Raw genomic sequence first — 27577 nt, 5'->3', positions numbered from 1 at the left:
TAGACACAAATGGCCATATACTGAATGACTCCATTTGTATGAAATACACAGAATAGATCAATCCATAGAGACAGAACACAGACTGCTGGTTGCCAGGGATAGGGTGAATAAGAGAATGGGGAGAAACTCCTTAATGAGTAAAGGGCTTTATTTAGAATGATGGGAACATTTTGAAACTCAATTAAGGTGGTTGCATAACACTGTGAATGTACTAAATGCCACTGAATTGAGTTGGTCACTTTAAAATAGTTAATTTTGCATGTGAATTTCACCCCAATAAATTTTTTTAAAACATAAGAAAGTGTGGGGAATAAAATTACAGTAAAAGATGAGGGAGTTAAAACCACGTTATCAGTAACCACAACAATATGAGAACAAATTCTCAATATAAAGGACAGAGCATTTCATATTAGGCTAAAAATGTCTAGTTATATGTTCCTTACCAAAAAAAATATACTCACAAAGAAAGCGGAAAATCTTACTAAGATTCAATACCCCCATGACCCAAAAACCTCCAGGACATCAAAGGAAGGAATGACTCACTGGTGAGTGAGAATGGATAACATCTCCTTTTACAAGTCAAGTGGTTTTCAGTGATTTGCTTTCAACTAAGTTAAAAGAGAAATTAATTAGAGTTGTATTAAGAAAACAGTTTCATTTACAATAGCATCTAAAAGGAAAATACATGTGGGCTCTTTCCATAGTTTGGCTATTGTGGACATTGCTGCTATAAACACTGGGGTGCATATGCCCCTTCGGATCACTACATTTGTATCTTTGGGGTAAATACCCAGTAGTGCAATTGCTGGGTCATAGGGTAGCTCTATTTTCAACTTTTTGAGGAACCTCCATACTGTTTTCCAGAGTGGCCATCAACAGATGAAGGGGTAAAGAAGATGTGGTATATATATACAACGAATATCATGCAGCCATCGAAGAAATCTTGCCATTTGCAACAACATGGATGGAACTAGAGGGTATATGCAAAGCGAAGTAAGTCAATCAGAGAAAGACAATTATCTTATGACCTCACTGATATGAGGAATTTGAGAAACAAGACAGGATCATAGCAGAAGGGAGGGAAAAATGAAACAAGATGAAAACAGAGAGGGAGACAAACCATAAGAGACTCTTAAGCTCAGGAAACAAACAGGGTTGCTGGAGTGGGGGGTGGGGTGGGAGGGATGGGGTGGCTGGGTGATGGACATTGGGGAGGGTATGTGCTATGGTGAGTGCTGTGAATTGTGTAAGACTGATGAATCACAGACCTGTACCCCTGAAACAAATAATACATTACATGTTAATAGAAAAAAAAAAAAGGAATAAAACAGCCTTCTCCCGGTCTCAGACTTGAAAAAAATAAAAATAAATAAAAGAATACAATACTTAAGAATAAATCTGAGCAAGGATATGTAAGATTTGCACACCAAAAACTACAAAACATTGCTGAAAGAAATTAAAGAAGACCTAAGAGAGTGGAAAAACATCTCACGTTCACGGATTGTAAAACCTAATATTGTTAAAATGTCAATATTCCCCAAAGTGATGCACAGATTCAATGCAATCCTCACCAAAATCTCAACAGCCTTTTCTTTGCAGAAATAGAAAGGCTAACCTAAAATTCATACGGACTTGCAAGGGACCTTGCTGTAGAGCATAGTTTGGTGGTTTCATAGTAAGTTAAATGTAGGATGACCCATCAGTTTTACTCCCAGGAAAGAAGTGAAATAGGTCTTCAAACAAAAACTTGTACATGAATGCTCATAGCAGCACTGTTCTCAACAGCCAAACATGGAATCACTCCAAATGCCCATCAACTGATAGATACACAAAAGGTGGACTATACATCAGTGGAATATCATTCAGTCATAAAAAGAAGTAGTGGTACATGCTACGACATGGATGGGTTTTCAAAACATTAAGGTAAGTCAAAGAAGCCACACATTAAAGACCACATATTGTATTATTCCATTTATATGAGATATCCAGAATAGACAAATCCATAAACAGAAAGCAGGTTAGTGGTTGCTAGGAGCTGGGGAGACTGGGGAGTAATTTGCTCATTAAGTCATGGCACTGCTCATTAAAGGTATGGGGTTTCCTTTTGGTGTGACGAAACTATTCTGGAAGGAGAGGGTGGCTATGGTTGTACAACATTGTGAACGTATTAAGTGCAACTGAATTCTACACTTTAAAAGGGTTCAAATGCAAATTTCACGTTATATGTATTTTACCACAATTGAAAGAGTGGAATCCCTCACCAGACTGCAAAAATGTAGATTCTGCCTAGTCCCCAGGGCTGTCACAAAGCCTATCTCATCCTACTGACTACCACTAATCACTGTGGTCTGCCCAAACCTGCTCCTTCTTTAAACAACTGTGAGTCCTAATGCTGGCACGGTTCACGAGAAGTATTCTATGCCTACCACTTCTTTATGTGTAATTACAGGACTGTCACTGGAAGGTACATAATGCCACCAAATGAGGCTTATCAAAAAAGGTTTTTACGTTCCAGTTTCAAAACTCAGTAAGATCACAAGATGTGCATTTATCTACAAGGCATCTTTGCCCTACTATATCGGATGTCAGCAACCTGTAAACATTTTCAGTAAATGGCCACATAATAAATATCTTAGGCTTGCCAAGCCACACGGTCTCTGTCACAACCACTCAACTCAACCCCTATGATATGAAAGCAGCCACAACCACAAATGAACGAGCATGGCTATGTCCCAATAAAATTTTATAGACACTGAAATCTGAATTCCATATAATTTCCCATCACAAAATACTACTCTTGATTTGTTTCTCAACCACCTAAAAGTTCTTAGTTTGTGGGCCATAGAAAAATAAGCAGCAGGCTGTATTTGGCCCATGTACTGTAATTTGTTGACCTGTGCTCTGCATTTTCCCTGATGTTAACGTATTCATTTCTACTATTTTACATGAAGGTACATTTTATGAACCTCACATAATCACTGTTAGGCAAAACTGTGAATAAATGAACAACTCACCTGGGATGTGATCATTTTCTGCTGGCCCTGGAAGAGTGTGGATAACCATGAGGGTACAGCTGAGAAGGAAAGAACCAACATGAGATATGCCGCCAGCCTGAAAAACTCCACATAGCTGCTGGCAAAACACCTCCGAAGTGGAGATGCCTTGAGAAGGGACAGAAAGGATGACAGGAGGGAGCAGCCCATGCACAATTCCGGAGTGCTCAGACATACTAATTTTTAAATGTAAAAACATTTGCATCTGGCTGGCTCAACTGGTGGGGCGAGCGACTCTTGATCTCGGGGTTGTAGGTTCGAGCCCCATGTTGGATGTAGAAATTACTTAAAAATAAAATCTTTAAAAAATGTTTGTTTTCTCCTGATTTACTAACAATGTATGCTTTAAAACAGAAAAATGTAAGCAACACAGTACACTAAATAAACAAATTAGGAAAAGCCAAGGAATGGAACATAACGCTTTCATTAAAACTGATGCTGAGCAAAAATATATCAAGTTATAATGTTCATTATAAACCAGAGAATCCCACTAGGTTCTGAAAAAAGGGATGGGGTTTTTAAGGGCTGGTCTTTTTTCAAAGGAAAAAAAAAAAAAAGAGTTTGCTTTAACTCAGTTCAGGTATCTCAAACATATCTTTTGATTAAAAACAACAGGGGCGCCTGGGTGGCTCAGTTGGTTAAGCAACTGCCTTCGGCTCAGGTCATGATCCTGGAGTCCCGGGGTCAAGCCCCGCATCCGAGCCGTGCATCCGCATCCTGCTCCTTGCTCAGTAGGGGGTCTGCTTCTCCCTCTGACCCTCCCCCCTCTCATATGCGCTCTCTCTTTCTCTCATTCTCTTTCAAAAACAAAAACAAAAACAAAACAAAAACAAAAAAAACCCGAGGGGTGCCTGGGTGGCTCAGTCGGTTGAGCGTCTGCCTTCGGCTCAGGTCATGATCCCAGGGTCCTGGGATCGAGCCCCGCATCCGGCTCCCTGCTCAGCAGGAGGCCTGCTTCTCCCTCTCCCACTCCCCCTGCTTGTGTTCCCTCTCTCGCTGTCTTTCTGTCAAATAAATTAAAAATAAATAAATAAATAAATAAAAACAACAAACGGGTTCTGACTTATCTGTTGTTAAAGCAGAAAACACCTGCCTGGGCCATCAAAAGATTCCATGTCTGCTCTTGTTTCTGCCACAACAAAATGTGTGACTAGGAGCAGGTAAGTTAAGTGAAAGAAGACCCATTTCCTTCCCACCCTATCCCACTCCCATCTTTAAGCAGAGCACAAATAGGTAAGACTTAAGGACCCTTCCTGCAGTACCATCTCGGATTCTATCAGAGGGGGCATTAGCATAGGGCTAGTTGTTCTGTACTAAGCGAGCCGCTCAGAATCTGGGAGTGGAGAAAAGATGAAGGGACGAAGGAGGTAGTTTCCTTCTCTGTGGCTGGTAAGCCTTTCTTTCCACATGATGCCTCACAGCTCCCCAACAAGCAGTACCTTCTGTTCCTTTTGCCCTCCCCTCCCCTCCCAGCCACAGCTGACAGTCCTCCTGAAAGCTGGCCCACAACGTCCACCATCACCCCAGTCTTCGAGAATCTGGTTATGACCGTGGTTCCGGCGAGAGGACCCAAACTGCTTCTGGCTGAGCAAGAGTCTTTGCCCTTTCCACCTATCTCTACTGAGGTCTGGGGCCAACTGACTGGCGTCCTAGGAGTGGTCCCTGCTCCTGGGATCCCTCTTCCTCCCTCACAGGAGCTGCCTTGTTCCAGGAACATTCTAAGGGCATAGCCAGTTAGAATCCCCATCCAAGATCTAAAGCTCTTGGACCTTCCTGTCACCCTGAATCACAAGCTGGACCTTCTGTAAACGCAAACTGCTGCTACTGAGGACACAGGCAAGCTGCAGGGTGTCAGCGGGATCTGGATGCTCCACTCAGGTTTCAGGCTCATAGGTTCTCCAGGAACAAGGTCAGGACTCCTGCAGCGGCGGCCAGCTGCTGGGTCTGCCTCAAGCCCAGGTTTGATGCGGGATAGAGGATGAGGCAGGGCATCTCCCCCCTGCTCGTTCGCCACCTGGGTCTCTGTCACCTCCCTGAGCCCGGTACGCGGTTGCCATGGGAACGCGACACTGACCACAGGTGGCTGGGAGGACGAAGAGGGACCGTGAGTGGAGAAGAACGAAGTTCCCCCTCCCCAAGAGAGAAGCGCCAGGCCACGAGCGCCCCAAGGCCGGTTTCCGCCGGTCTTACCGAGGCCTCGGCCGACCCCTCACGTCGGAGATGAAAACACCAAGTTTCGCTCGGTAACAAGCGCTGGGACGTGCTGGTTCGCATTCGATGCATAAGACGTAGCAGAACTCACCCCGAGCTCAGGCCCCAAGGCCGACTCCGTCACGCGCCCCTCCCGCGCGGAGCCCCCAGTTAAAGGGCCACCCACGCCCAACCCCCCGGGGCTCCCCGGCCGGGCCGTCAGCCTCTGGAGCATCCGGGACCGTCTTCTCGCGAGGCCTCAGCCGCCGACGCGAACTAGACGGGAGCGGCGCAGGGCACATGCGCAGAAGTCCCGCAGCGACTCCCGCGTCCGCTTCCACGGCGCGCGCTGTTTCCCAAATCCCCGGCGCCACGTCGCTGGAAACCAGCCTTCAGACTTTGGGGAAGTTGGGCAGAACTGCTCGATTTAGCAAATAAGGTAAAAGCAGGAGACATACTGATACTACAGTATTCGTTGTTACTCCGAAATAATTCTAAGTATCTAAATACATACCTGTTTCATTAATTATATTTCCCTGATGGATTGGCTCTCCTAGCAGTTCGTTGTTTTGCTGAATGCACTTGCAGAATTTCTTCCAGAGGCAGTCTGTGTTCCGTTTACATTGTAACATAAATAGTAGTCGTATCTCTCTCACTTCGTTCTTTGTCCTTCTGGACATTCATTGATGAATTTAGCATTATGAGTGGTTATCCTGGCATGAAGTTAGCACTGGGAATTGCTCTTCAAATTTTGATTTGTTGAAATACATAATATCTTTTATGGCATAACATGCCTTTCCCATTCTTCAAAATTACGTTGGATCTCTTGATTAGTGACTTTTTAAAAAGTTGTTTACTGACAAAAAGAGAACATTTTTTTTTTTTTTTTGCCAATTTTTCCCTTCCTCTTTGACCTTACACATGATAATTCACTTGTTCCCATACTGGAAAAGCATTTAGTAACATTTATGTAAAAAAAATCAAATTCTACAAGAGATGGAACTCATTTCAAAAGACAGTCATGGAAAGTACAATAATGATTATCCACAAGTCAATTTATTTTCCTATTTATAAGTAATGTTTTTCCCTTTTAAGAACAAGCTTGGCACTTATGAAGATTTCATCAATTCTTCCTTTGATGCTTTCAAGTTCCATTGAACACTGGAATATTTAATAATACTTTTTGTTTTTCTTTCAATTTCCATAATCCTGTTGCTAAAAAGATACTGAAAACTATGAACAAGAAATAAGCAAATTAGCTTCACTCAATGGATTATTTAAAAAGACAACAAGAAAAAATAGTCAAGAATATTGGGACCTTTCCTTGAGAATTGAAATATTATTTCAGTGCTTTATATAAACAGAACTCTCTCAACTGTGTTTGTTAAAGAGAACCAGTGGGTTTCTGAATGCAAGAGACGTGAAGAATACTGAATGCCAACAAAAGTCACATAAATCCTTTTGTCTCTCAACCCAAACAGCATAAATTCGAAGTAAGGAAACAATTTCATGACAATCACTTCAAATAGATAGAAAGAATATCAAAAGCTATTCGAACAGCAGGTATTATAAGCAGGACAGCCAACATCTTCCATAGAATCATTCATGCTTTGTTTCAACTTGGACTAAACATGTCTGCAACTTTAGGCAAACATCCACCAAAATTTGTATTAACTTCCACCAAAAGCAGCACAGAAGCAAAGGGAAAATATTTGTTTTCTGCATTGTAATGACTTGAATCCATGGCTATGCTGAAAAAAGGTGGGGCATTTATTTTTATTTATTTATTTTTTTTTTTAAGATTTTATTTATTTATTTGAGACAGAGAGAATGAGATACAGAGAGCATGAGAGGGAGGAGCAGACTCCCTGCCGAGCAGGGAGCCCGATGCAGGACTCGATGCGGGACTCAATGCGGGACTCGATGCGGGACTCGATCCCGGGACTCCAGGATCATGACCTGAGCCGAAGGCAGTCGCTTAACCAACTGAGCCACCCAGGCGCCCCAAAAGGTGGGGCATTTAGATCATTGATAATCTCTGTAATGATAAGCGGAGCTACTATTTTTGTTGTTGATTTCATCCTGGCACCTGAAATTCTTATTGCAACTTCAGAATCAGAAAAACACTTCTGTCAGCAGTACGTTCAGTCTATTTGAGCTGAGAGACTGATGATGATATAAAGCATACAGGGTACTCAACTTATGCTGAAATTACTATCTCAATCTGAATTCCTCATAATAGTAAATTTATTTTGTCACTTTCTATAGTACTAGTTGAGAAAATAATACATCTCTTATGTTTAGCTGTTAGTATATGCTGGTTCATACCTGACTACCATTTTTCCATAAGGGACAAAAAGCTTCAAAGGGAACTTTTCCTTGCTTAATAAATGTCCACTTTTCAGAAAATTCATCACACAATTTACACGTGCATTTTGGCATTTTAGGATTCAAATATATGCAGATAAAAACAGATAATAGCAACCACTGCAAAAATTGAAATGATTGATAATCTCATGACTGCATTAATGTGTCTGTCACAAGTTGGAACTCATAACTAATCACAAACAGGGGTTGAATCATTGAAAGCATTGCAAACTTGCAAACTAGAAATAAATTGAAGTCGTGTTACCATTTAAGTGGATGGAGACAGCTGTCCTTAGAAGGCCTGCTTGTAAGGCTGGCCTGTGGCTAGTATCTGGGAACTTGGATTTTGAAAAGGCTTGGGGGCTTGGACTTCTGAAGTGTTCCTGCCAGTCTACCTGGTAAGAGTGGCTTACTGTGCCTAAATTTCTTTGTGCAAACAATATGGTTTATGCTGAACACGTACTTCTGAGAATCTGGAATTTTAAGTATGTGCCAGGCAGGAGGTGCCTACATAACGAGCCCCCCATAAAAACCATGAGCACAGAGATTCTAATGAGCTTACATGGTAGACAGCATTCCACATGTGCTATCACAGTTCATTGCTGGAGTTACTAAACACATCCTAGTTGACTCCACAGGGAGAGAACCCTTGGAAGCTTATGCCTGGTTTCCTCTGGACATTGCCCCAAGAGCCTTTCCCCTTGATGATTTTGTTGGAGTAAATTTTAGCTATGAGTAGGACTATATGCTGAGTCCTGTAAAACTTCCTAGCAAATCACTGAACCCAAGGATGTCAACCCCAAACCATTGACATCTGAAGCGGGATTATCTAGAACAGAATAGCACTGACTGACTGAAATATGGCTAAATTATTGTTTTGTCAAGGAAAAAACAAAGCTGGACAGTAAAGCCAAAAACAAACAAGCAAACTAACAGATTTTATTTGGGACTATTGCATTAGGGAAAAAGGGATCTCAGTATACAACCAGGCTCAATTCTAAATACAGCATGGGCAGTAGGAATTTATAGTCAAGGAGCAGAGTGGAGGTTAGTGGATGGAAAATTACCAAGAGGAAACATCAGGGTTAAGGAGGACTTAGGCTAAACCAACCTAACAAGAATCTTGCTAAAGACAGGCCAAGGTGATCAGACATCACCTGGAGGATGGTAGAGGATGAAAAACTGATCAGATATCCAGAGTGATCAGCTATGGAGGATGAAGGATTCTGGTTAAACTGATTTAGCCAATAAAGCTACCCACACAGTGGGAATCAGAAATTGCCAGACTTGTCATTTGGTCTCCAATTGCCTGTACCCTACCTTACATGCTTACTCTGCTGATATATTCAATTTCAGTCAACTCCAACTCACAACACCATTGCCCCAGGGTTGCCTTCAATTATATGCCCCACTAGTTTTCCAACCCAATTGCTCAAGGAGTAAGTTAGAAGTCCATTTAGGGGTCCATTTGCTGGACCAGCATTTGAAGAGGAATTATTTGAGAAGACAATTACATCTCTCAGTATACCATCCATCCAGAACATGTCAGTGACATGGAAGCTCTATTGAATGCCTTTTCCAGGAGTCCAGAATTGTGTATTTTGAGAAATAAAATGTGTGCTTTGGTTACTACTAGTAATGTCTTGTTCTTTGAAGGGAAAGAGGAATGTCCTGGCAAATCCTTGTATCATAGTGTTAGTATGTATAGAGACGTATGATTTTTTTTTAGGTTTATTTATTTATTTTGGGGGGGTAGAAGGAGAGGGAGAGAGTTAAGCAGACTCCACACTGACTGTAGAGCGCAATGTGGGGCTCCATCTCACACCCTTGAGATCAAGACCTGACCCCAAACCAAGAGTGCTTAAGACTACACCTCTCAGGGACCCTGAGATGTAGGATTTTGATTTATATTTTTAATTTATATTTATATTTTGAATATCTGGGGGCAGGAGATTCCCAGAGTTCTTTACTTTGATGGGGTTAACTCTTAAGCAATGTCACAGTAGTTCATGATAAATGTGAAGATGGGACCATTTTTTGGCAAAAGCACCCAGTGCTAAAATGACAACCTGAAGTTTGGCCAATTTTGTTGACCTTGGGGTCTCATCCTTTATCAAAGACTTCCTGACTAAGGGATGGAAACAGCAATATCCCACTGAGTTATATCATTTTTATGATGAATGGTAGTGCCAACAAACTCCTATTGCTCGTTTGGCTAATCCCAAGGGACTCTCTAGGCAGCTCAGGGGTCTTGAGGAGAGGTGGCCTCCTCTAGCACCATGGCATCTGGCAATGGACTGAGGACAGGGGATGCCACTGCAGGTGGATTATGCCAGAGATCCGAGGTTTGGCTCCATCTTGTATTAAAGAGGCATTGGTAGCTGGTGAAGTTTGTGAGGTCTTGTTTCCATGACCCAAGTATAATGGGCATCTGGGTGTGGAGGGCCATAGGCTTAGGGTCTGTGAGAGCCTTTATCTCTGAGATACCCCAGGATATAGCCAGTAATTTGTTGTTCTAATGGTGTATAGCATGAAGCTAAAAGGTGCAGTCTCTTCCATCAGAAGCTCTTGGGCAACTTAACTTATGTCCATGATAAGTGGTCCAGAGACTCTAGGAGGCATGAGATGAGACTGTCAAAGTCTCTTTAGTGAAGGAGTTTCTGAGAGCATTCACAAGAGTGCGGTTGATTTCAATATGGACAGATTTTAGAGTTTTTTGGCTGGAGAGAGCCCCACTGGAAGTGAGTTGATTTGTTAAGAAGCAGCAGCAGTGAGAGGAAGCAAAATTTATAGATGAGGACTATGTCATCACTAGAACCCCCCAAAAGACTAAAAGATACTGGATTTGTATGTCTTCAATGAGTATGTCAAAAGAATCTCCTTGAAGGAGGATGTCATCAAGGTCACGTCAGACCTGTGCTGCAACGTCAGCCACCTGGAGAAAGGGTGATGCAGTTAATATCTTGTCTGCAAAGACTGAGCACGACGGCAGAACCACTGAAGTATGCTATGAGTGGTCTGAAAAAGGTGTGTTGTGTCCCTTGGGAACTGAAGGCAAACTGCAACTGAGAAACTATTAAAACAGGCACTGAATAGAACATGCTGGCCAAGTCTACAAGAGCAAACCATTTACTAGGTGCTGATTGGATAGAATCAGTAATTTTAACAATATTGGATAGTAAGTGTGAGGGCTGTTATGGACTGAATATTTGTGTCCCACAAAACATGTATATTGAAAACCTAATCCATAATGTGGCTATATTTGAAGAAATAAGTAATTAAAGTTAAATGAGGTCATAAGGGTAGGGTCCTGATCCAATAAGATTAGTGACCTTATAAGAAGAGAGACCAGACAGTGAGCTTTCTCTTTTTCTCTCCACATGCCAACACCCAAGAAAGTCACGAAAGGATACAACAAGAAGGCAGCTATCTGCCAGCCAAGAAGAGAGCCCTCACTGGAGACTGCACCCTATCAGACCTGATCTTGGACTTTCCAGCCTCCAGAACTGTGAGATAATAAATTTCTGTTGGTTAAGCCACCCAGCCTATGCTCTTTTGTCATGACAGCTTGAGTAGACTGATACAGGGGCCCTAATGGATGGGACCGCAGGATTCAGGTTGTCATGATTCATCATGAGGCATCCCTTATATTTTCCAGGTTTAAGAACAGGCAAAATTGGAATGTCACACAAAAAAGTAGTGGGGATAATCAGTCCTTTATTAATTAGGTTTTATATAATGAGTTTTAATCCTCTAAGGCCCTGTTTTAGCTTACATTAGGATATATTAACGATTTTAACTGGGGTCCATAGGTTCCCATTTTATCAAGCCAATTTGTAAATCCCAAAGATTTTATGGGCATCTATGCCTAATATGCCTAATATGGGATATTTTAGGGCAATGGGTACAACAACTATGGAAAATTTAGGCAAGGCTACAGTGAAAGTGAAACATACCTATTTCCCCTCTATAATTTGGTTAATATCCTAATATTATAGTAAATACGATGCTTATATTTAGCAGCATCCCCAGGTATAACAAATAATTTGAGACCCAGTGTTGATGAAGTCCACAAAGTTTTGTCAGTTGGTGCATTTTAGCAAATACTAAAGTTAATTTAGAACCTATATTCAAAAGAAAATCAGCACCCTTTTTATTTTATAAATCATTTTAGTATAGAAATTTTGGACTTTCAATTGGGTCAAATCATGGGACTCTGTTTTAATAGTTATACATACACATATGTAATTTATTTACTATATATTTATATTAAAATATCATATGTGCCACTTACTTAGTTGTGTTTTATTTTCTCCCCTCTAACTAGGGCTTTTGTTTCTTTTTACTTTTTTCTGTTTTTGCTTTTAGCTGCCTGAAGCCATGGTTTTTAGATTATGTGTTTGCTAAAAGAAAAAGAGGAGGAGGAGGGAGCACTCTGTGCCTTTAGGCAGGAGCTTCTACCTGAGATTAGCCCTGTCTGCAGTATAATGAGAGCCTTTCCCCACTTAAATAAAATCTTTTAGAATGATTTGTATCTCTAGGTGGATAAATTCACTCATTCTTTCTTTCTTTCTTCCTTCCTTTTGTTTGTTTTTGTCGTCTGTTCCTGATCATGTTTTTCCCCCTTTTAGATGCTTCCCTGATAAACTCCTGGTGGTCCGCAGTGGCCTTCCTTTCAAGAGTGTCCCACTTGACCTCAAAGGGTGTGGGGTTTACGTCCAAGAGAGCAACAGTGGGATCAGCTTTCGCTTTCACATGTTTTGTGTAGAAGACTGTTTGTGTGCTGATAAGCAGCAGCCCTTAAGAGAGCCCATACACACTGAAAAAGTATTTTAGAATTTTTTATTCATTAGGCCACATCCTTAGGGCTTGGGGCAAAGTCAGAACTAGATATTCCTTTCTGTTCAACTTTTTCATCGAACATTGAGCCGCTCATCTCCAGAGACGGGCCATCTTACATCTGCTGGGTCTGGAGTCAAACTGACAGCACAAAGGCACACAATAGCAGTAGTCGGCAGCCACATAACAGTTGTGGGGAGCTGTGGTCTCCATGGGACAGGCATCCCCAAACCAATATTCAGTAGGTCCTTTCAGTGTAAGAATGCCTAGCCAGGCAGTCTCCTACTACCTGATGAGGCAAGCTGGTGCGTCTTTTGTATACAAGGAAAATAAGGGCGAATAATGGAGCAGCCCCTGGGCACATTGGCCTGGAGGGTCAACAGATCAAGCCTGCCTTGCAGGTGAGGGTGGAAGGGTAACTGTTCCAGTCCCTTTAGAGGACCTCTGCTCAGTATGGTGGCCACTTACCCTAAGCACCCTGGAGACCTCATCCAGACTAGGTGTGTCTGTCACAAACACACAGGGACCAACTGGGGACTGCTCTGCCCAGACTACAGCACCCTAAGCTAGGCAGATGATCTCTCTTCTTGAGCTCTAACACAACTGAACTGGGTAACCAGAGCAACCCAACAGACACCGCACAGTGTGGTGGCCACTAAAGCACAAGTGTGCCAGCATCCAGCATTGTGCTCCCAGGCAGGATTCGCTGTCCATGGAATCAGTTAGTAAGCTGAAAGCATTCTAGAGGCATGCCATCCCTGTCTGTCACTGAACCACCCTGGTCACTGTACCAGTTATCTCAAGATATACCCAGGATTTGTTATAAGCAGGTCTGATAAGATGACAGACATGAAGATAACTGCCTTTGAAGGAAAACTTTATTATATACAATTTTCAAGAGGAAAGAACACACCACACCATGCAGGGCCACCCAGGGAAGCACCGAGGTCAGTGAAGAGACAGAAGTGAGAGAAAATCATGGATGAGAGCCTTTATTTCTATAGTGTAGGAAGTTCTTAGGTGAGGATGTGCCCCACTGGGCAGAAAACAAAACAGATTTAGGGTTTGTGGTTGGAGGGTTTGTAATATGATTTCTGTGCCCCTGTGGAAACAGAGAGATGGTTTGAATATAAACAACTTTAACCATCAGCTTGATGATTTTGAGATGCCAAATCATCAGTTACAGACTCTCAAGAAGGATTATTACAGTAAAACATCAAACTAATAGAATAAACTCATATTGTTATCTCATGCAATTACATATAGACACAGGAAAGCATTCAACAAAACTCTTAACAAAATCCAGCACCTTTTCATGATACAACACACAACAAACCGCAAATAGAATGGAACTACCTCAACCTCTTGAGCTTAATAAAGGCCATTTATGAAAAACCTAAGCTAACATCATACTTAATGGTGATTAAGTGAAAGTAAAATCTTGAATTTGGAGAGGGTGGTTAGTTTGGCTAGTATTCCAAAAAAGTAGAACATTAGAAGGAGGACATTTTACAGTTTAGTGTCTCTTATCTGACTAGTGTATGACCATACAACTTCAGCTGATCATGTCAGGAATTGCCAGACTCATCCCATCCTTAACACCAAAATTGTTAAGGAAATATAATTAAAAACAAAATCTTCTCCAAACCTAGAAAACATCCACTCAGGCATAAGACAAAGAAAACAACTTTATTATTGAATGACATGATACATATCACAGACAATCCAAAGACAGAAAGAAATCTTACCTCCCCCACCTTTTTTTTTTTTTTTTTGGTGCAAAAAGGTGTTTTTATCATAGCATGCAGACAGGACCCATGGGCAGAAAGAGCTGCCTTTTTTTTTTCTGGTACCCCCCCTCTTTTTTTTTTTTTTTTAAAGATTTTATTTATTTATTTGAGAGAGAATGAGAGACAGAGAGCACAAGAGGGAAGAGGGCAGAGGGAGAAGCAGACCCCCTGCTGAGCAGGGAGCCCGATGCGGGACTTGATCCCGGGACTCCAGGATCATGACCTGAGCCGAAGGCAGTCGCTTAACCAACTGAGCCACCCAGGCGCCCCCCCTCTTTTTTTTTGAGAGAGAGAGTGAGTGGGGGGAAGGGCAGAGGAAGAAGGAGAGAGAGAATCTTAAGCAGGCTCCACACTCAGCACAAAGCCCGACACAGGGCTTGATCTCACAACCCTGAGATCATGACCAAAGCCAAAATCAGGAGTCAGACGCGGGGCGCCTGGGTGGCTCAGTCGTTAAACATCTGCCTTCGGCTCAGGTCATGATCCTGGGGTCCTGGGATTGAGCCCCCCATTGGGCTCTCTGCTCAGCAGGAAGCCTGCTTCTCCCTCTCCCTCACTTGTGTTCCCTCTCTCACTGTGTCTCTCTCTGTCAAATAAATAAATAAAATCTTTAAAAAAAAAAAAGTCAGACACTTAACCGACTGAACCACTCAGGCACCCCTCACCCTTTTTTATAGCCAAGCAGATACAACCCATTACATACATGTTGTCAAGATAAACAATAACTAGCCCTCAAGTAAGAGGACTTGAGAGCATCATTTATCACACATTGTTTGCCCTAAATTTACCTGGTAATTGGAATGACTGGCTGTGTTAGTTTATTGGTTTTTCAAAAAGTAAAACAAAAAAACAAAAAAACAAAAAACAAGCTTCTCATATCTTTATGACAGGAGGTAATTTTGCAACTTGGATCAAGGCACCCACCACCAAAGTTAGGCTTCTACCCTCTCACAGAAACTGGGAAACCTAAGTGCTAGGTCCCTTGAAGTTTACATTTCAAAGAGATGGTTCTGAGGCCCTTGAGAAAGACATTCTAGGTTGTAAAACTGCCAAGAGACATTTAAGAAGATTTATGTTCATTCTCAAAGGGGCAGAAAAAGAATTTACAAGTTTACAAAAGAAAATACAAAGAGAGATGTCTCTTCCTTTATTTTTAGAGGAATATTAAGCCTCTTATTTTTAATTTGTATTTATCCTTACACCATTCTTACCACCTATAGTTAATACTGTACTGAAGGTCCTAGAAGGGCAATTAGACAATGACATAGAATAAAAGTCATCCAGATTGGAAATGAAGTGGAAAACTATATCTGCAGATGATGTGATCTTATATGTAGAAAATTCTTAGGAAACTGACAAAAACATCAGAACTGATAAATGACTGCAACAAGTTTACAGGATACATGATCCCAATATATTAATATCAAATGAATTTGCATACATTAGCATTGAGCAATCCAAAAACAAAAAAGTTCTTAGAAATGAATTTAACAGAAGGAGTGTAAGACTACAATGAAAACTGCAAGACTTCTACAAGATTTGTATAATGAAAATTTCAGTGAAAGATTTTAAAGATCTAAGTAAATGGGAAATCAGGAGTGATGTCAGCAAGATGGCAAAAATGAAGTTTCAGTCCTTGTTCCTTCACAGAAACACCAATTTAACAACCACCCATGAATAAAAATACCTTCAGACAAGCTTCAGAATCCAGGTGAGAGGTTAAAGTACATTGGTGGAGCACAGAAACAAACATATGGAAAAGGGTGAGAATAACAGTCTCACTATACCCTCATCACCCTTTCCCCAAACCCACACAGTGTAGCACCAAAAGAGATTCCCTTAGCCCGTAAATTCTCCTGTAGCAAAAAAGAGAGCAAAGTGAGTATCCAAATTCAGTGCAGACCCAGCACTGGGCCCATTCACTCCCAGACTCAGCCAACCAGCTCACCCATAGTTCCTGGCCAGGCTGACTTGTATAGGGCTTCATTGACAATGCAAGTCTATAAGGACTGGAAAAGGTGACTGCTTCTTCAAGTGTACAGACACCAACACAAGGCTATACATACAACCACCATAGGAACAAAATAAGCTCCAGTAACCAACCCTAAAGAAATGGAAATCTATATACTGCCTGACAAAGAATTCAAAATAATCATCTTAAAAAAGCTCAGTTAAGTACAAGAGAACACAGAGAGACAGCCAAATGAGATCAGGGAAACAACAAATGAACAAAATGAGAACTTCCACAAAGTAATAGAAACCACAAAATGGGGCGCCTGCGTGGCTCAGTCATTAAGCATCTGCCTTCAGCTCAGATCATGATCCCAGGGTCCTGGGATCGAGCCCCGCATCGGACTCCCTGATCAGTGGGAGGCCTGCTTCTCCCTCTCCCACTCCCCCTGCTTGTTCCTTCCCTTGCTGTATCTCTATCAAATAAATAAATAAAAATCTTAAAAAAAAAAAAGAAACCACAAAAAAGAACCCAATTGAAATTCTTGGAGCTGAAGAATACAAAGATTGTACTGAAAATTTCAATAGAAAGTTTCAACAATAGACTCAATCAAGAAGAAGAAATAAGTGAACACAAAGACAGGTCATTTTAAATCATCCAGAGGAACATACAAAAAAAAAAAAAAAAGAAAATAGAGTGAAGAAAACCTATGGAATACTATCAAGAAAACAACATACACATTATGGGAGTCCCAGAAGGACAAGACAAAGAAAAAAGGAGAAATACATTTGTGTGTCCAAGAGTGGGAAATGAATCCAGCAAAAATTCATGGAAGGGGCAGCATTTTGTCCTTACTGGAACAGACACTCTGGACACAGTCTTGTCTTCTTTGCATACAATGCTTCTGCCAAAACAACCATCTGTGGACTTATAGAATGTCTTATTCATTGTCATGGTGTTCCACACTGTGTTGCTTCTGATCAAGGAAATCACTTCACAGCAGATGAAGTGAGGCAATAGACCCAGGCTCATAGAATTCACTAGTCTCACCATCTTCTCTACCATCCTGAAGAAGCTGGCTTGAATGAATGGTGGAATAGCTTTTTGAAAACTCAGTGACAGTGCCAAGTAGGTGGCAATACCTTACAGACCTGGGGCAAGTTCTCCAGAAGGCTGTATATGCTCTGAATCAGTGTCCAATAAATGGTGCTATTTCCTCCATAGCCCTGATTCACAGGTCCATGAACCAAAGGGTGGAAATGGGATTGGCACCATTCACTATTACCTTTAGTGATCAGTAGCAAAATTTTTGCTTGCTATCTCCATGACCTTCTGTTCTGCTGGCATAGTTCCAAATGGAGGAAAGCTTCCATCAGGAGACACAACCATGATTCAACTGAAGTGGAAGTTAAGACTGTCAACTTGGCCAATTTGGGCTCCTCATGCCTTCGAATGAACAGGCAAAGAAGGGAGATACTGTGTTGAGTTGATTGATCCTACTAAAGAAACTAGACTGTTACTACACATTAGAGGTAAGGAAAAATATGTCTAGAATACAGGAGATCCTTTGGGGCATCTCTTAGTACTAGCATGTCCTGTGATTAAAATCAATGGAAAACTACAACAGCCTGATCCAGGGAAGACTACTAATGTCCCAGAACCTTCAGGAAGGAAGGTTTGGATCACCCCACCAGGTAAAGAACCATGACCAGCTGAAGTGCTTGCAGAGGGTAAAGGGAGTAAGAAAGGGTAGTGGAAGAAGATCATTATAAATACCCACTGTGACTGTATGAACAGTTACAGAAATAAGGACTGTAATTGTCAGAGGAGTATTTCTTCCTTATTTTGTTAGTAGGTGTATGCATATATCTTCAATTAAATATATATACTGAATACATATATATTTATATACTAAATAGTTTAGTTAACATACTTAGTATAATATATGTACTTAATTTATACTTGGTATATATATTAAGTAGGTATCTTTGTTTACTACCTTCTCTTATCCCTATATCCATAGTATATGGTGTACTGATTTTATATCATAGGGTTTAAGTATTGTTAACTTAAATCATACTATTTAAGTTATGGGCTATCAAAGAGAAGAGTAAATAAACATCACCCAAGGACTCTGCATCCTCTTTCAGGGATATGGCTAATGTTTTTTTCAGTTGTACCCTGGATGTTGTATAATGGTAGATGGAGGAAGTATGACTTTGTTATTGTCTTTATTTGAGACAATTTAATTAAGTATGGAATATGTTATTAGAAACCAGGATCTGGGCACTGCACATACATGTTGCTTCTAGGACACTGGTGCACTTATATCCTGTCAGTTGACAGAAAAGATGTATTTTGTGTATACTAGCATATGTATATAAACATAAAAACTTATATATGCAATCATATGTATCTATATGCAGTTAAATATGAGTTCACGTTGGTATTTCCAACTCTCACCCACTACCATGTGGATCATTCTAGTGTCCTTTCCTTGCTGATCTGTAATCTCCCAATGCAACAGTGATAAACCTGGCTCTTCCATCTGCTACCTATTTACTTAGTACCCAGTGTAAATGTATAGCAGTACCAGAATTGTTAACCTGTACCCCATGGAAAACAGCTTTATCAACTAGAGTAGAATGCTTATGTGCAATTCTTTGTCTTGAGCATTATAGTCTCCACTCACTTCCATAATTACTTAAGTCAGCACCTTTCACCCTCCACCTCCTTCAATGAGGTTGTCCCATAGATAGTTTACAATCCTTCCTGGTATCCCCGGAACCCATCAATGGCTTTTTAAATTTGCTTACATTAAGTTTCCTTATATATGTTGTAAAGTCCTATAGGTTTGAACAAATGCATAAAGTCATATACCCACCATTATGGTATCCTACAGAATAATAGCTTCACCGCTTAAAAAATTTCCTGCGAATCATCTGCTCAGCTCTCTCAACCTCCCCTTGAAGCTTTCTAAATGTTATTCTCTACAATTTTGCTTCTTCCAATGTCATATAAAAATCAATCATACATCATGTAGCTCTTTCAGACTGACTTCTCTCACTAACCAATATGCATTTAAGATTGCTTCATGACTTTTAGTGGCTTAATACACCATTTTTTCTTATCACCAAATAGTATTGCATTGTATGGATATGCCACAGTTTGTTTATCCATGCACCTATTGAAGGGTATCTTGGTTGCTTCCAATGTGGGACATTATGAATAAAGCTGGTATAAGTATTTACTATGTAGGCTTTGTATGAATGTTAAGCTTTCAAATAAGTTGAGTAATTACCTAGGAGTGCAGCAGTTGGATTATATAAGACTATGTTTAGCTTTGTAAAAAACTGCTAAAGTTTGCAGATGTTTTTAACCTCAATTTATAGTAAGAAATACATTTTGATTCATGATCCAATATAAACACAAATACTCATTTAACATTTATTCATGGAGTATTTACAGTGTGCCACAATCTAGGCACTGGATTTATAGTACTACCTGAAATGGAGAAAACTCCCAGTTTTTTGTTTTTTTTTAAGTTTTTAATTTTAATTTTATTTATTTTTATTATTATGTTAATCACCATACATTACATCATTAGTTTTTGATGTAGTGTTCCAGGACTCATTGTTTGCATATAACTCCCAGTTATGATGGAGTTTATATTCTAGTGAGGGAATATAAAGAAAATAAGTAAGACATTTCATTTGCTGAATAACAGCTCTGTAAAAAAATTATAGTAGAAAGGGAATAGTTTACAGAAAAGGAAAAATTATGGAGACAAGATAAAACAACAAATCAACACTTCCCTTGTCACCTGGTGTGAAGCAATTTGGCAGCAAATGCTTTTCCCCCCCTCTATAGTTATTTGTAAATATCATCATAAACAGTTTGCTTTCTGCTGGCAAGGCCAGCAATACACCTTCACTGTCCTACCTCAGGGGCATATCAACTCTTCAGCCCCATATCATAGTCGAGTCTACAGACAGCTGGATTGCCTTTTTCTTCCACCAGGTAGATGTCTTGCTGATTCATTGCACTGATGATATAATGCTGGTTGAACCTACTGTGCAGAAAGTAGCAAATACTCAAGACACAATGGTAAGACACTTGTGTGCCTGAGGGTGGGATTTAATCCCACAGAAATGCAGGGGGCTACCACCATGGTAAGATTTCTAATGGTCCAGGGGTGTAGGACATGCCAAGATATTCCTTCTAAGGTAAAGAATGAGTTGCTCCTCCTACCAATAGGAAAGAGGTACAACCATTATTGGGCCACCTCGGATTTTGAAGACAATATACACATTTGGGCCTGCTACCCCAAGCCATTTACTAAGAGAACAGAAAAGCTATCAATTTTGAGTAGGGCCCAGAACAGGAGACTGTTCTGCAACAGATCCGAGCTGCCAAGCAAACTGCTGTGCCACTTGGGCTGTATTACCCAGCAGATCTAAGGTTGCTTGAAGTATCGGTAGTGGAGGGTCCTGCTTGGAGCTTTTTGCAGGCACCTATATGTGAATCACAGCGCACACCCTTAGGACTCTTTAAGCAAAGCCATGCCATCCTCTGTGAACAACTATTCTCCTTTTGAGAAACAGCTTTTGGCATGCCTGGTGGGCCACAGTGGAGACTGAACACAACCACAGACTACCAAGTTACCATGTAACCTGAACTGCCCATCAATAATTAGATGTTGTCTGATCCACCAAGCCATACAATTGAGTATTCACAGCAGCACTTCATCATTACATGAAATGGCATATACAAGATTAGTCTCCAGCAGGCCCAGAAAACACAAGTATGCCCATTACCCCTACTAATACTACATTCTACCCTCTTATCCTCTTCAACCCACAGCTATAGTCTCATGAGGAGTTCATGACCAGCTGACGGAGAAAGAAAAAACTCAGGCTTGAGTTAGATAATTCTGCACGGTACGCAGAATTTCGACCTCACTCTGAGATGGTCCTGAAAGTCAGTGATGAAAGGAAATCATCCAAATGGGCAAAAATTTGAGCAGGGCACCTGATTACTTATTTGGCAGGGAAGGAGAGATGGCCTTAGTTATGTTTCTATACTGATTCATGCACAGGGGCTAATGGTTTGGATGATCAAGGACTTGGAAGGAGTACATTAGAAAACTGCTTAGGGCGCCTGGGTGGCTCAGTTGGTTAAGCGACTGCCTTCGGCTCAGGTCATGATCCTGGAGTCCCGGGATTGAGTCCCACATCGGGCTCCCTGCTCAGCAGGGAGTCTGCTTCTCCCTCTGACCCTCCTCCCTCTCATGCTCTCTCTCATTCTCTCTCTCGCAAATAAATAAAAAATCTTAAAAAAAAAAAAAAGAAAAGAAAACTGCTTAACCAGCTCCCACACTGCATAAGGTCAAATCCCTGCAACAAATCTCTATCTACATCTGTCTCCTAATGGTTCTGCTTCTCTGACTGAACTCGCATTTACATTCTGATCATGCAGTTTAAAAACCCGTGATATCATGAATATAACCAAGATTATGACGTCTCGTTCATAGGTAGGTACTCCTCAGAATGACTGTTCCAGTTTATCCTCCCCATGCCTAAAAACTTTTGTATTTTTCTGTGAACCATTTTTCTGGAGTTAAAAGTGGTATTCTCAGTTTTGAACAGGTCTTCCCATACTTTGTGTACATGCTCAACTCCTAATGAACTGTGTGCCCCAAGCTTGCAATGGAAAAGAGGAGTCCTATACCCTAGGGATGCAAGCAGAGTGAGAATTCCTGAGCTCCTCCACCACCACCACCAATCATGTTCCTTACTCCCAAACAGCTGTCAGCAGATAGGGCCTGACCTACACAAGCAAGTATTTAATGGGGCCTTTGGTCCATAGCCCTGTAACAGGGTCATAAACACATTTCTGAAAAATCTATATGAAATGGGATTTACATGACAAAAAAGGATACAAACAGATTAAAGATGATCATCCAAATTCCAGTGATCTGGCTGTCCTGGTTACTACTGTTGTGTAATATTAACCAACCCAAACACAGTGACATAAAACATTCACCATTTTGTTATGCTGGGGAATACAGAAAGGGTATAGTAGACACAACTTGTCCCTGCTCCTTGATGTCTGAGGCAAAGCTGGGATGACTCAAAGGTGGGCTGCAGTCATTTGAAGGCTTACTTGGCTACCATGCACAACATAAGGTTTGGGAAGACAAAGACTGGACTAATAGAGTTCCTAGGCAAAACTTCCCTGTGTTGTTTGGCTTCCTTATGAAATGGTAGCTTCAGTATTGTTGGACTTCTCACATGGAGGCTCAGGTCTCCAAGTACAAGTGTTAATAGCGACCAAGGCAGTGAGTTCTGTAGCCTTTCATGACTAACGTTGGAAGATACAGCATCACTTCCACCATATTCTGTTGCTCAGTAGAGTCACAAATGTGCCTACATTCAAAAGGAAGGGAAACAGAACTTCCCTTTCAATGGGATAAGTGTCAAAAGATTTGCAAATATGTTTCAAAACCTTCACATTTAGACCTCTTAAGAGCGGCTTCTTTCGGGGTGCCTGGGTGGCTCAGTCAGTTACGTGTCTGCCTTCAGTTCAGGTCTATCTCAGGCTCCTAGGATGGAGCCCCAAGTCGGGCTCCCTGCCCAGCAGGGAGTCTGCTTCTCTCTCTGCCCCTCTCCACTGCTCATGCTCTCTAATTAAAAAAAAAAAAAAAAGAGCAGCTTCTTTCATCTTCCCAAGAGAGGTTGTATGGGAGTTGGGGTGTTGAAAAAAACATCCCAAAATACCTGAGTAGGTTTTATTATCTGCAAATACATGAGCACTCCTGCAAAGATCATGAGCATTTGTCTAAGTTCAGCATTAAGCAGGCACTTTAAATAGCAAGATTTGCACAGGTGTACTCATATACTATAGCACGCCCCACATGCAAGAGGTGGCCTCTCAAATAAACGGACTGCCTGGGACTTACAGGGTTAAGTGGAGGTTCTATTGAGTGCCTTTTTCAAGAGCCCAGGATTGTGTGCTCTGAGAAGTGACAGAAGTGCCCTGGTCACGATCAGTAATGTCTGGAACTCCTAAGGTAATAGGAGTGTCCTGGTTAGTTCCTGTATTATAGCGATTGTCCATGTAGAAACATGTTACCTTGATTTATATTCAGCCTATACTGTGAGACAGAAGATTTCCAGAATTCTTTACCCCAAGAGGGGGCAATTCTTAGGTCATAGCCCAAGAGTTTGTAAAACTGTGCCGATGGGACCATTTGTTGGCCAGGGCATCCAGTGCTAAGATGACTACTTGATGTTTGGCCAGTTATGCGGACTCTTGGGTCCTTCCCTTTATCAGGGACATCCTGGATAAGGGATGAAAACCAGCAACATTCCCCTGTGCTCCATCACATACAATGATGATGATGTCACCTGTAAAGTCTAAGAACTGCTATTACTGTTCATTTAATCCCAAGGGGCTGCCCCAGTAACAGGGTCTGTGAGAGGAGTGACCTCTTCCAGCATCACAGCACCTGGTAAGGGACTGAATACAGAAGAGGCGCCCCCCTCTTGCAGGTGGGATATGCCAGAGAACCCAGGTTTGGCTCCATCTTGTAGCAAGGAAGCCTCCATAGCCATGTGTGTGAGATACTGTTTCCATGATTCAAACTATAACAGGCAGCTGTGTATGGAGGGTCCCAGGCTCAGTCTGTGAGAGCCTCTGTGTACTGGAGTACCCAGTATATAACCAACAACTGATGCTCCAAAGGTGTAGACTGCAGGGCTGAAGAAGGTAGTTTCTTGCATCAGAAGCCCATGGGCGACTTATGGCCATCACGGATGGTCTACAAACTCCAGGAGGCATGAGAAGAGATTGCTAAAGTCTCTACAGGGAAGAAGGGCACTAACAGGAGTGCCTGTCGATTTCAATTTGGGTTGACTCCAGAGCCTGTTTTTGGAGAAGGCCCTTTGTATAGTGAGTCAATTTGAAAGTAACAGCATTAGTAAAATTAAATAAACTTTGTAAGTGGGGAATGTGTTGCTTGCAGAACCCAAAAAGGACTAAAGGATGTTGTATTTGTATTAACATTCTGTGTGCTAAGAACACACAATACAAATAACAGTCAATATCTGTTTCTCAACAGTGCCAGGGATGGAGCAGCCCTTGGTTTACCGATACCGAGGCAGATCTTTGCAATATGTATGGGGAAATGAATTACCCACTTTTGTGATTCTCTTGTATGTGTAGATCACTACCGGATGTGTGAAATTGCTCCTCAGAAGAGGATGGCATCAATATAATGTCTTACCTGTGCTCCTGAAGAAATGTGGATGCAATCAAGATATTGCCCACAAAGACTATGTGCAGAGGCAGAGGCGCTGAGATATCCCATTGGTACCCTGGGAAAGGTGCCCCTTAGGAGGTGAAGGCGAATTGTGGCTGAGGCTTTATATATATATATATATGTATGTATATATATATATATATAAAGTAAATACTTTATTTGCAGGTGGGATATGCCAGAGAACCCAGGTTTGGCTCCATCTTGTAGCAAGGAAGCCTCTGTAGCCATGCGTGTGAGGTACTGTTTCCATGATTCAAGCTATAATAGGCAGTTGTGTATGGAGGGTCCCAGGCTCAGTCTGTGAGAGCCTCTGTGTACTGGAGCACCCAGTATATAACCAACAGCAGGGTACAGCAGATCGATTGATTATCTATCTGTCCAGCCAGCCAGCCATCCATCCATCCATCCATCCATCCATCCAGCCATCCATCCATCCAGCCATCCATCTATCTCAGATTGTTCAGGTTGTTAAAACAAAATACCATAGACCAGGTGGCTTATAAACAACAGAAATTTATTTATTTCTCGCAGTTAAGCAGGCTGGGAAGTGCAAGATCAGGGCACCAGTGGTATTGGGGTCTGGTGAGGGCCTGCTTCCTGGTTCACGGATGGCTGTCCCTTTGCTCTGTCCTCACGTGGGCAAAAAGCCAAGGGAGTTCCTGGAGTCTTATAAGGGCATTACTCCCATTCATGAGGGCTCCATCCTTATAACCTAACCTTATCCCAAAGGCCCCACCTCCAAATACCATCACACTGGGGTTTAGATTTCAACATACGAATTTTGAGGAAACACAAATATTTAGTCGATAGCACTTCTTTTATATTCAAAAACTCCTCCAAGGTTTGAGGAAGTAACATGATTAAATTTAGTGGAATGCCCAGATATAGCTGTAATTTGAGCCCTGTTTTAAGGCCATAAAACTTTGTCAATGGTGCATTTCAGCAGATATTTAAGTCAATTCAGAAACTAAATAGTAGAGGTACAAAAGCCAAACAGTGCCCTTTTGTCTTTTGCGGTATAATTTTTTTTTAAGTCCATACCCCCAATTGGGTCAATCTGTGGACCTTCGTTTCTGTCATTTGGTGGTCTCCTCTTTCCGTATCTAAGTCCCTCCCTCTCCCTCATTCTTTCTTGCCCCTTCTTTCCTTTCTGTTGTCACTAGATATACCTCAGGGGGCTTCTATTTACTCTGATCAAATTTACAAACTTCATTCCCCAGAGGAGTCTCCAGTCAGGATCTTCAGGGCCATGGGCACACTCCATGGCAGTATTTGCTTCTTATAGATTAAAGATCCTGGGCTGATGTCACATTTGGACTATCCCCTTGGCTGGGGCACAGAGTGCGCACTTTCCCCTCCACACACAAGGATGAGAGTTTCCTTCCAACACAGACACAGGCAGCGGAGCACGCCTGGCCAATAGCCCAGCAGTTGACTGATTATCTTCTGTATGGCTGCCTTTTTTTTCTGCCATGCACATCTTCTTCTCTCCTTCATTCCTCTCTGTACAAATTCCCTCTGAATGTTTTGGGTTTCTCGCCATGTCAAGTAGCAGCTTTCAGCTTTTGTCTCTACTCAGTCACCTGTGGCATGGACCTGCGTGGTTAGAAGGGAAAGTACCAGAGCCCAGCAGTCGGCTTCATCGGCAGCTGTCGCTTCCTCCAGGGAATGCCAGCCAATCTCCCTGTGGTCAGGGTTCACAAACAGTAGGGTCATTTGTCTATAGCCCGGGTCAGAGCCATTAAGCTCCATGATTCCAAGGTTAGACCCCTGGAAAACAGCGGTGCTAAGTAAATCCCAGGTTCACTGGCTACAGGTTTTGCATTAGAAGAGCATTTGAGGTGCTTCCTCTGGTAATTTGGAAGGGGTCCCTTTTCTTTTCTCATCAGCATCTGGGCCACAGGACACCACAAATGTGCACCTCCACACCGCTGGGCATCAGGTGTGTGTGCAATGGCAGCAAGGGAAGGAGCAGCAGAGGAGGGGGGAAGGCTGCTACCCTGACCTGAGCAACAGCTCATTAGACAACTGGAGTGCCATGCTTAATTCTCCTGAGGCTGATTGTCCTACCTTTCCAAAATTTCACAAAGGGCCAGCTGCATGCCCACCCCAGTGGTGCACAATAACAAACCGGTACGCATGGGCACCCTGAGCAGCCAGGGATGGTCGCCGGACGCTATGCAGTAACCAGAGAGTTCTAACCAGACCCTTGGTAGGTGGGGCACAAATGCAGTGGGGGTACAGTGCTGTCTCCACCTTTACAGGCAGAAGCCTCACAGCCAAACTGAACCCAAAGGGAAGTCACCTGGGGTGTAGCCAAATAACAGTTCTCTCACAGGGAGCTTTTTAGGGTGGGAAGACACAGTGACACCCCAAAAAGAAGGCAGTACTGTGCAGGTCAAAAGGCAGGCCTGCCGGCGATTGGCAGCTCTGTCCCAAAGGGCCTTTGTCGTATCACAGAACTAGTTAGTCAGTCAAGAACAATTAGTTAATGATAACTACATGAACCACATCTAAGATGGTGACCTTGTTCTTGGATGGGCCATCCTGTTCATTATGACAACTGTATTAACTGCCTCCTATTCACTCAGTTGGTGGTGGGATTCCATCTTGGTTTCAGAGGTAAAAGAGTCCATTATACTAGGCCTTGATTTCAGGCCACAGTTACTATAATTTAAAATATTTCAAAGACTATAAAAACATCTCAAATGTTCATTAATGTTGATTATATTTTCAGTGCAGAAACATATGAGAAACAAAAACCTTAATATATGGGACGCCTGGGTGGCTCAGTCGGTTAAGCGTCTGCCTTCAGCTCAGGTCATGATCCCAGGGTCCTGGGATCGAGTTCTGCATCGGGCTCCCTGCTCCGCAGGGAGCCTGCTTCTCCCTCTGCCTCTGCCTCTCTCTCTCTCTCTCATGAATAAATAAATAAAATCTTAAAAAAAAAAAACAAACCTTAATATAGAAACAAGATATTATGAAGAGAGGTAAGAAATTTATGATACTTCCAAAAAAGCTAGTAAGGCTTACAAGAGCAGAAAAGCTATAACTTAAAATAGGT

General features: G+C 41.9%; 1 protein-coding gene and 1 long non-coding RNA gene across 4 annotated transcripts in view; one reads left to right on the top strand and one right to left on the bottom strand.

The window, feature by feature from the left end:
• LOC123846390 (zinc finger protein 33B) overlaps positions 1–27577 on the bottom strand; it is a 120610-nt gene that overhangs the window by 24150 nt on the left and 68883 nt on the right. The window contains exons 1-2 of one of the 3 annotated variants that reach the window (XM_045877767.3): positions 5244–5490; positions 3015–3073 (exon numbers count right to left, since the gene is read on the bottom strand). The exons of 1 other annotated variant lie outside the window; for it this stretch is intronic. In XM_045877767.3, the coding sequence (XP_045733723.1) occupies positions 3015–3029 (15 nt within the window). In that variant the 5' untranslated portion in view covers positions 3030–3073; positions 5244–5490. Of the gene's footprint in view, positions 1–3014; positions 3074–5243; positions 5491–27577 lie in introns of those variants that run through there. One more of the 3 variants, XM_045877768.3, reaches the window with a different exon arrangement.
• On the top strand, positions 5549–11861 carry LOC129045884 (uncharacterized). Its single transcript, XR_008506311.2, has 3 exons — positions 5549–5682; positions 7069–7254; positions 11006–11861. It is a non-coding gene; the product is annotated as an uncharacterized LOC129045884 (long non-coding RNA).

The sequence above is a fragment of the Mirounga angustirostris genome, unplaced genomic scaffold (assembly GCF_029215605.1).
Source record: "Mirounga angustirostris isolate CCGP_5_RB_7025 unplaced genomic scaffold, mMirAng1.0.hap1 SCAF_6, whole genome shotgun sequence".
In the NCBI taxonomy this organism is placed as follows: domain Eukaryota; kingdom Metazoa; phylum Chordata; class Mammalia; order Carnivora; family Phocidae; genus Mirounga; species Mirounga angustirostris.
The sequence above is the reverse complement of the archived record's forward strand: the minus strand, read 5'-3'. Positions and strand labels throughout refer to the sequence as shown.